This window comes from Mustela lutreola, chromosome 14 (genome assembly GCF_030435805.1).
Source record: "Mustela lutreola isolate mMusLut2 chromosome 14, mMusLut2.pri, whole genome shotgun sequence".
Lineage (NCBI taxonomy): Eukaryota > Metazoa > Chordata > Mammalia > Carnivora > Mustelidae > Mustela > Mustela lutreola.
In genome coordinates, this window is record NC_081303.1 from 35,619,054 (window position 1) to 35,627,829 (window position 8,776).

The 8,776-nt window shown below is 42.2% G+C and overlaps 1 protein-coding gene across 3 annotated transcripts in view; it reads right to left on the reverse strand.

The window, feature by feature from the left end:
* Positions 1–3,509: 3,509 nt before the first annotated feature.
* DARS2 (aspartyl-tRNA synthetase 2, mitochondrial) overlaps positions 3,510–8,776 on the reverse strand; it is a 28,603-nt gene continuing 23,336 nt past the window's right edge. For 2 of the 3 annotated variants that reach the window (XM_059145825.1, XM_059145826.1), the window contains 3 exons: positions 8,621–8,731; positions 6,813–6,888; positions 3,510–5,819 (listed from right to left, as the gene is read on the reverse strand). In XM_059145825.1, coding sequence (XP_059001808.1) covers positions 5,605–5,819; positions 6,813–6,888; positions 8,621–8,731 — 402 coding nt within the window. In that variant the 3' untranslated portion in view covers positions 3,510–5,604. Of the gene's footprint in view, positions 5,820–6,812; positions 6,889–7,406; positions 7,847–8,620; positions 8,732–8,776 lie in introns of all 3 variants that reach the window. The other variant, XR_009347405.1, reaches the window with a different exon arrangement.

Below are 8,776 nucleotides of genomic sequence, written 5' to 3' on the forward strand. Positions count from 1 at the left end.
AATTACCTCGAGAAAAAGTGCTAGCTGGCAACTAGGGCAAAGGCCTGGACACGGGCTCATGGCTGGTGAACACCAGTGTGGGTGGCACAGGGGGTGGGCAGGAGATGGTCAGCAGGTAGCAAGTGGCAGGTTATGGAGGACTTTGGAGGGCACTGTAAGGACTTTGGCTTTTCTTTGAGATGGGAAACCACTGGAGGGTTTTGAGCAGAGGAGGGAACCTGACCCTTACTGACAGACTGCGGAGGGGTAAGGATGCAAGCAAGATTGTTAGGAAGCTTTTGCTGTGGAAGATGGCCACCTGAAGCAGGGTGGTAGCCTGGAGGTATGAAAGGATCAGATGCTGGGTACATTTTGTAGAGCTCATAGACCTTTGAGACACGTTTCTCCAGATCTGGGTCTAACCAAAACACAAGACTACTGCGTGTTTACAAGATGACTCTGGAATGTCTTGGAAAAAGAACGTTAGGTGATAATAAAGCAACCTTTATGTGGCACTTAACAATCAGGGACATATGTCAGGGACTATGAGGCACTTAAAAAAAAAAAGATTTGTTAGCGCATGCAAGAGCATAAGCACAGGGAGCAGCAGGCAGATGAAGAAGCAGACTCACTGGGCACCTGGGTGGCTCAGTGGGTTAAAGCCTCTGCCTTTGGCTCAGGTCATGATCCCAGGGTCCTGGGATCAAGCCCCACATCGGGCTCTCTGCTCCACGGAAAGCCTGCTTCCTCCTCTCTCTGCCTGCCTCCCTGCCTACTTGTGATCTCTCTCTCTCTCTCTCAAATAAATAAATAAAATCTTAAAATTTAAAAAAAAAAAAAAGCAGACTCACCACTGAGCAAGGAGCCCAGGAGCCCGAAGCAGGGCTCAATCCCAGGACTCTGGGATCATGACCTGACACAATCAATTGAGCCACCCAGGCACCCCTATATATGCTTTTTTTTTTTTTTTTTAAGATTTTATTTATTTATTTATTTCACAGACAGAGATCACAAGTAGGCAGAGAGGCAGGCAGAGAGGAGGAAGCAGGCTCCCTGCTGAGCAGAGAGCCAGATTCGGGGCTTGATCCCAGGACTCTGGGATCATGACCTGAGCTGAAGGCAGAGGCTTTAACCCACTGAGTACTCAGGCACCCCCCTATATAAGCTTATAATTCCCCTCCAAATTTGTCTAGCTATTTTCTTATACCCCACTCACATTTAATTCCCTTTTATTTCTATAAATGTATGTTTTGTTGTCAGGATCTGATAGATCCCAATATATTAAATATTTGCAAATCAGATCCTGGTTGTGTGTCTGCAGATAAAGTCTCAATAGTAGCTTGTTTCCTTGGGTGTTTTTTGCCACTTTGGAAAATGGTGTGGAGATTCCTCAAAAAGATAAAAATAGAGCTACCCTATGACCCTGCAATTGCCCTACTGGATATTTGCCTCAGAGATACAGATGTAGTGGAAGGAAGGGCCATATGTACCCCAGTGTTCAAAGCAGGAATGGCCAAACTGTGGAAAGAGCCAAGATGCCCTTAGGCGAATGGATAAAGAAGATAAGGTCCATGTATACAATGGAGTATTATGCCTCCGTCAGAAAGGATGAATACCCAACTTTTGTATCAACATGGACAGGACTGGAAGAGATTATGCTGAGTAAAATAAGTCAGGCAGAGAGAGTCAATTATATGGTTTCACCTATTTGTGGAGCATAAGGAACAACATGGAGGACATTAGAAGGAAAGGAAAAGTGAACTGGGGTAATCAGGAGGGGGGAGATGAAGCATGAGACTATGGACTCTGAGAAACAAATTGAGGGTTTTGGAGGGGAGGGGGGCAGAGGGTTGGGTGAGCCTGGTGGTTGGTATTATGGAGGGCACGTATTGCATGGAGCACTGGGTGTGGTGCATAAACAATGACTCTTGGAACACTGAAAAAAAGATGTTAAAAAAATTGTGAGATTATATTCCTTGGAACTTCATCTTCAGCAATTCTTTGAGAACCAGGTTTAAGTTGTTTTCTTTTGCATTTGCTTTTATCAACCTCGGAACACCATGAGTCTCAGATTAGAAAGTGTTCAAACCTCTGTTAAGTGTCAGCTTGTGGCAGTTAATGGCCAGAGCAGATCCCCAGAGCCAAAGCAAACACAGACAAGTTTCTTTGTCAATCACCCCCTACTGAGGGGGTCTCCTTTCAGGACCTTGTTTTACATGAGCATCGCTTATCTAACTCCTTGACTTACGCAGGAAGCAGTAGGTTTTGTTTGCCGGTTTCCCCTTATGATCCAGGAAAAACGACTAGGTCACACCAGATCAGCAGTACCGCAGGACATCAACAGCTTCAGCACCTAATTACATCAGTGTCAGGGACATTTCTGATCTCTAAGGAGCTCCCTTACTAGTTCATTTATGCATATAAAATGATTCAAAGAGGGCATGTAGGTGGTTCAGTGGATTAAGCTCCTGACTGTTGATTTCAGCTCAGGTTACTATCTCAGGGTCATGAGAGCAAGTCCTGTGTCGGGCTCCACGCTCAGTGCAGAGTCTGCTTGAGATTCCCTCTCCTTCTGCCCCTCCCCCAACTCAAACTCTAAATAAAATTTTAAAAAAGACTCAAAAAATATTTAGGAATTTAGGTGTTCTGTACAAGTAAGATTTTCTAGGATAGTTACTCTATCATATTGCTAATGTGAAGTCCTAAGCTAACACTATTTTAAAAATATTCAATGATATTATATGAACAGTAGTTGTGTGCCAAAATAGATTCATTTACTTAACTCCCACTGCCCAAAATAGTGAGTATTCTAAAAACTGGCCCAAAAAATCCAGTTTTCTGAATTTTTATGTACATCTTTACATATAAAATTTGTTATATATATGTGTGTGTGTATTCTTGTTTCCTCTTTTATATAAAAGTGCCATTTTATGAATCAGAAAACTTTCTGAGAAGCATAAAGATTAAAAATTTTGATATACTGTATATCATCAGGAGTTTCAGCTAGAATCTTTTTTCTTTTTTTTAAGATTTTATTTATTTATTTGACAGATCACAAGTAGGCAGAGAGGCAGGCAGAGAGAGAGGAGGAAGCAGGCTCCCTGAGCCGACCTGAGCCGAAGGCAGAGGCTTTAACCCACTGAGCCACCCAGGCGCCCCAAAGATTTTATTTTCATTTCATTTTATTTTATTTTATTTATTTATTTTTTAAGAAGATTTTATTTATTTGACAGAGAGATCACAAGCAGGCAGAGAGGCAGACAGAGAGAGAGGGAGAAGCAGGCTCCCCGCTGAGCAGAGAGCCTGATGCGGGGCTCTATCCCAGGACCCTGAGATCATGACCTGAGCCGAAGGCAGCGGCTTAACCCACTGAGCCACCCAGGCGCCCCCAAAGATTTTATTTTTAAATAATTTCTACACCCAATGTAGGGCTTGAACTTAGAACCCCAAGATCAAGAGTTGTATGTTCTACCCACTGAGCCAGCCAGGCACCCCAATAATTATTTAAAAAAACACAATCATAAATAGAATACTGATTAATAAAATTATTTAATAAAATTATTTTGCTTTTTTTTCCCCCGAGAGGCAAGACTGAAGAAGAGCCCAGTGATGCCCAAAAGGACTAAGTCTTCGAGATAACAACACAGGATTGTTTGACTTCTGAGGACTGGGGACCTTTGGTATTTGCAGCCTAGAAAATATTCTCCGGATTTTAGGTGTCTTCTGGAGCTTTCATTTCCAGGATAAAAGACAACATTTTGCTTGGAATCAGGCTTTACACAGTCAATAGTGAATTACGTTTATCCCCCGGGGGATAAATGGACATAAACTGCATTTCCCCACCTATTAAAGGGAAGCTCTAGAAATTCTCTGCTGAGAAAGGGTATGCAGACTTGGCTACCTGGAGAGCCCTGCCAGCAAGAATCTTCTCACTCCAGAATACACCCACAGGTGGGAGATTGGATTCGAGGACCAACTTTAGAGAAAAGCTCCACCTAATGGCAAACCACTTTTCTGCAGCAGGGAAGAACACTCATACTCCTCTTGGTCCACTGAGTATCACAGATTAGAACTGGAAGGGAAGCTGATTTTATTTTCAAACAAACAACTATAGGACTTGCTTAGACCACCAAGAAAAATAAAACAGGGATAGAGGGCTGATACTTGGTACTTCTAAATTACACATCAAAAGAATGTCAAGGCAAAAGTGAAGATAAAGTAGAAAAGAAAACTTTCATTCATCAAGGCCTTGTTCATTTCATAATTATTAACAGATTATAAGCTTTTATGTCATAGCATGTATATGAAAATTACAATACTTTGGTGTTCACTTTTCTATATATCTGAGGTTGGCCTAAGATCAATATTTTCAATTACTTATAATTGAGGAGAAGTGTTATTCATGGATTAATAGTAATTATTATTATTATTTTATTATTTCTTTAAAGATTTTTAAATTTTATTTATTTTTTAAGATTTTACTTATTTATTTGATAGAGATCACAAGTAGGTAGAGAGGCAGGCAGAGAGAGAGAGAGAGAGAGGAAGAAACAGGCTTCCTGCTGAGCAGAGAGCCCGATGCAGGGCTTGATCCCAGGACCCTGAGATCATGACCTGAGCCGAAGGCAGAGGCTTTAACCCACTGAGCCACCCAGGCATCCCAAAGATTTTATTTTTAAGTAACTTCTACACCCAATGTAGGGCTTGAACTTAGAACCCCAAGATCAAGAGTTGTATGTTCTACCCACTGAGCCAGCCAGGCACCCCAATAATTATTTTAAAAAATACAATCACAAATAGAATACTGATTAATAAAATTACTGTTTCTCTTATGCCATAGATGTCAATTTTATTTAATCTTAGACTGTAAGATTATAGATATACCAGTATCTGTTTACAGGTAAATAATACCATTATCTATTATATTTGTGTAATCCTTTATAGTTTTTCAAACTATTTTTATTCACAATTCCTTCCACATACATCATTTCCTCTGGTTCTGGCAAGAGCAGCCTGGTGAGGTAGCCAGGACAAGCAGTGTTCCCATTTCATATAAGCAGGAAAGGAGGCTTATGTAACGTGCTCAAGGTAAAACACCAAGATTTTATGACTTTCATTTTGGTGATTTTTTTTTTTTTTTTTTTTTTTTGGTATTATATCATGATGCTTCTCACTATATTATGCTTACCATTGAGATATCACTATTTAGCTTCCTTTACAGGACTCTCTTGATGAGGCTGGTTGAAATGACCCCCTTATCAATTGACTAAAGGGGCAAGCATCTCCCCACATTTCACATGGTCTGATTACTGATTACCTCTGTCTCACGTAAACGATCTACTATTCAGGTATGAAAAACATGATGAGAAAACACTAAGCTATTATATTACTCAGACAAAGGGCCATTTTCACACCTGTCCAGGTAACAGAAACTACATAAAAGTCCCAAACAAAAAATCCCAGTAAGCGTGTTATCAAGTCAAAATGAGATACCTTCTGTTTCTTTGTTGTGGTCAAGAATGTTGTCTGGATTCCTTCCCCCTGAAGAGCTGCTCATGAGGCCTGCGGCAGCACTCTGCATCTGATTTCAGCCTTGGGGAAGCCAAGCAGACAAAACTCAAAAGCTCAACTTTCTGGATGGGATGGCTGATTCAACGAGCTCTTTTCTGCTTCTGAGTCTGCTGGCCAGGAGACCTGGATATGATAGGGCTTCAGTTCCTCAGGAGGGAGAGAATCTGGGGCACTGCTCATGAGGTCATGCCCCCTGAAGGATTTGGGGAAGGCTATGACATCTCTGATGCTTGGTGCTCCAGTGACAAGGCATATCAGTCTGTCTAACCCTGGAAGTAAAATACAAAGGTAACAGATGAGAGTGGAATCTAAGGTTGGGAGTGACTAAGTTTTTCCACAAAGGCTGTAGAGAACTTTTAAATAAGAATCTTTAGTTGCAGCCAAGCGGAGTTCCCTGCCTTTTTTAGGGAACTTCTGTGTGTTTTTAAGGTTCTTTTCTGTCTTATCCTAGAAAAATGCCGAGGATGAATATTCACACACTCAAATGAAGTCACAGCAATTAATCAGTCCTTAGCAAGGGTTTTCTAAAGGTTGACAAAAACCAAGAACACAAACGGAAGCCCGTGCTGTTGAGTGCCTACAATCTAGGTAAGCTTCCGAGAATTTCTCACACTCCTCGTCTGACAAAACCAGCAAGGTGAGCAACGACAGCAGAAGCGCACTGGCATGTTCCTGCTCCCACACAAGCTGGATACCACGGAGCAGTGCCTTCCAGTCGCCTATGAATGCGTCTGTGAGCCCCAGGGATTTGAGCAATACTGACTTAACACTGAAGTTTTATTCTGCTAAGAAATCTTTCAAGGGACGCCTGGGTGGCTCAGTTGGTTAAGCTGCAGCCTTTGGCTTAGGCCATGATCCCAGGGTCCTGGGATCGGGTCCCACATTGGGCTCCTTGCTCCACAGGGAGCCTGCTCTGCTTCTGCCTGCTTGTGTGTTTTCTCTCTCCCTCTCCCTCTCTCTGACAAAAAAAAAAAAAAAAAAAAGAAAGAAATCTTTCAAGTGCAAATTATAAAGTTTTACCTTTAGCTAGTAAAGTACTTTTTTTTTTCCCCTTTGGTAAAGTACATATTAAAGTACATTTTAGAAGTACACTCTATCAACGAAAGGAAAATACAAACTTAAAACCTTACAGAATTCTTGGGCTCGCACCCTAGCCTGTTTATCCCCTCCTCTCCACCTCTGCCCCTGCCTGGAAACTGAGCCCAAATTTGAGACATAAGGTTACAGAATGAAATTTAGCTTGTCAAAGGACAGTTGTTTACCTAAGGCAATTCCTCCATGAGGGGGCGCCCCAAAATCTAAAGCCTGGAGCAGATGGGAGAGCAAGTTCACATCTTCCTGAAATTCAAAACAGAATTCAATTTGAATACACACTGAGGGTCCATAGTAAGCGTAGATGCTAAAGGTGGGGAAAAAACGAGTTAAAAAAAACACCTTCAGATTGTTTATGGTTTAGCAAGAGACTAGGACAAGTCACAGAATGAAACACGTAGAGGGATGTGTGGCACACAGTAACGCAGCCAGTATTACAATGAGAATGGGGACAGGGTAGCGCCTATCAAGGACATGGAGGTGTGGGCTCAGAAGGGTAGGATAAAAAGCAGGAAGTGTCCTATCACAGGGCCAAGGTAAGAGAACATTATTAAGAGAGGAAGAGCATCAAATGCTGCTGGGAGGTAGAACAGCTTGGGGGCTAAGAACAGGCCACTGGATCTCGTGGCTCTGCAAGTTAACTTATGTGGGGCAACATGTGTGGAAATGTTGAAAGTGTGTCTGACGGTGGTTCTCTCCCCAGGCTACAGAACTGAAACAAGAGGGGAGCTTTTAAGGAATGAATGTGAAAGCCTCACACTTACAGCCTTTCACATAATTGATCCGGGGTGGAGTAGTGGGTGGTCTTTTTTTGTTTGTTTTTAACACTTTCCACTTGATTCTGTTCCAATACCACGGGTGGTGGGGAGGAGGCAGAAGCCATGGATTCTCACTGACTCATTTAAGCAGCTTGACAATGAAAGGAAGGAAGAAACCTGGCTGGGAAACTAATGACTGGACGCCTTGAGTTGGGAGGAGAAATATTACGGGAGGTCACAATGTCCTCAAGGCTGATGGGGAGTCTGCGGTTTGGAGTTCTCCAACCCTGCCTTCAGTGAAGTTCCTCCATCCTAGGGGCACATGGGGGGCTCAGTCGTTAAGCTTCTGCCTCCAGCGTAGGTCATGATCCCAGAGTCCTGGGATGGAGACCCGCATGAGGTTCCCACTCCCCCTGCTTGTGTTCCCTCTCTCGTTGTGTCTCTCTCTGTCAAATACATAAATAAAATCTTTAAAAAAAAAAATTCTTCCATCCTCCCTCACACTTGTTAGCTTACCCCACTAAATAATTGCTTGAGATCAGACTCTCCTTGGACAATTTTTTTCCTAAAATCTAACCTGGCCTTCCACTGAATCATCAAGAAGTTTCTTAGGCCTGCATCTGTAGAGACTCTTCTTTTAAAAATCCTGATTATCCCACTCTCTGTCATATCATATCACCCATATGAAATGATACAAAATTCTTTCAAACCAGGCTCTTTCTCTAGCATGATCAACACTTCCATGCATTTCTGGCCACATCATTTTTTGTGCAGTGTGGTGGTTCGGAGGTTGGGAGCTTGGGCTTAAGAGCCACCTGGCCTGGATTTGAATAGTGGCTCTGGTGACTTCTGTGCTGTGTGACTCCGGGCAGATAAATCAGTCTGCCTTGGTCACTTATCTTTAAAATGGGCAGAATAGGGTAATTGTGAGGATTAAATGTGTCTGTGCATATAAAGTACTTAATGCCCAGCACACAACGGTCCCTACTAATAAACGACTATTATGATCATTTACTTTTCAAAGTCTTACACACTAAAGGTAGAGAGACAAGCCAACACTATTCTCTATCTAGTGAGTCCTTAATTCCTAACAAATTAAAAAAAAACAAATCCCACAAACATTCTGGAAGGCAGTATGCTCACCACTATACCATCAATGCTGGCTAAAACAACAAATATTCTGGTTAAAACAACAACAACAGGTTAGAAGATGATGTTACCTTCAGTAAAGTTGCCAGAACGTAGTGCTGGAGCTCTGCGTCATGAATTCGGATAGAACCCCCGCCTATCTCACTGCCATTTAAAACCAAGTCATAGTGTTGGCTACGGACCTAGAAGATTCACAGAGCCTTTATATTAGGGAAAATTTCTCATTT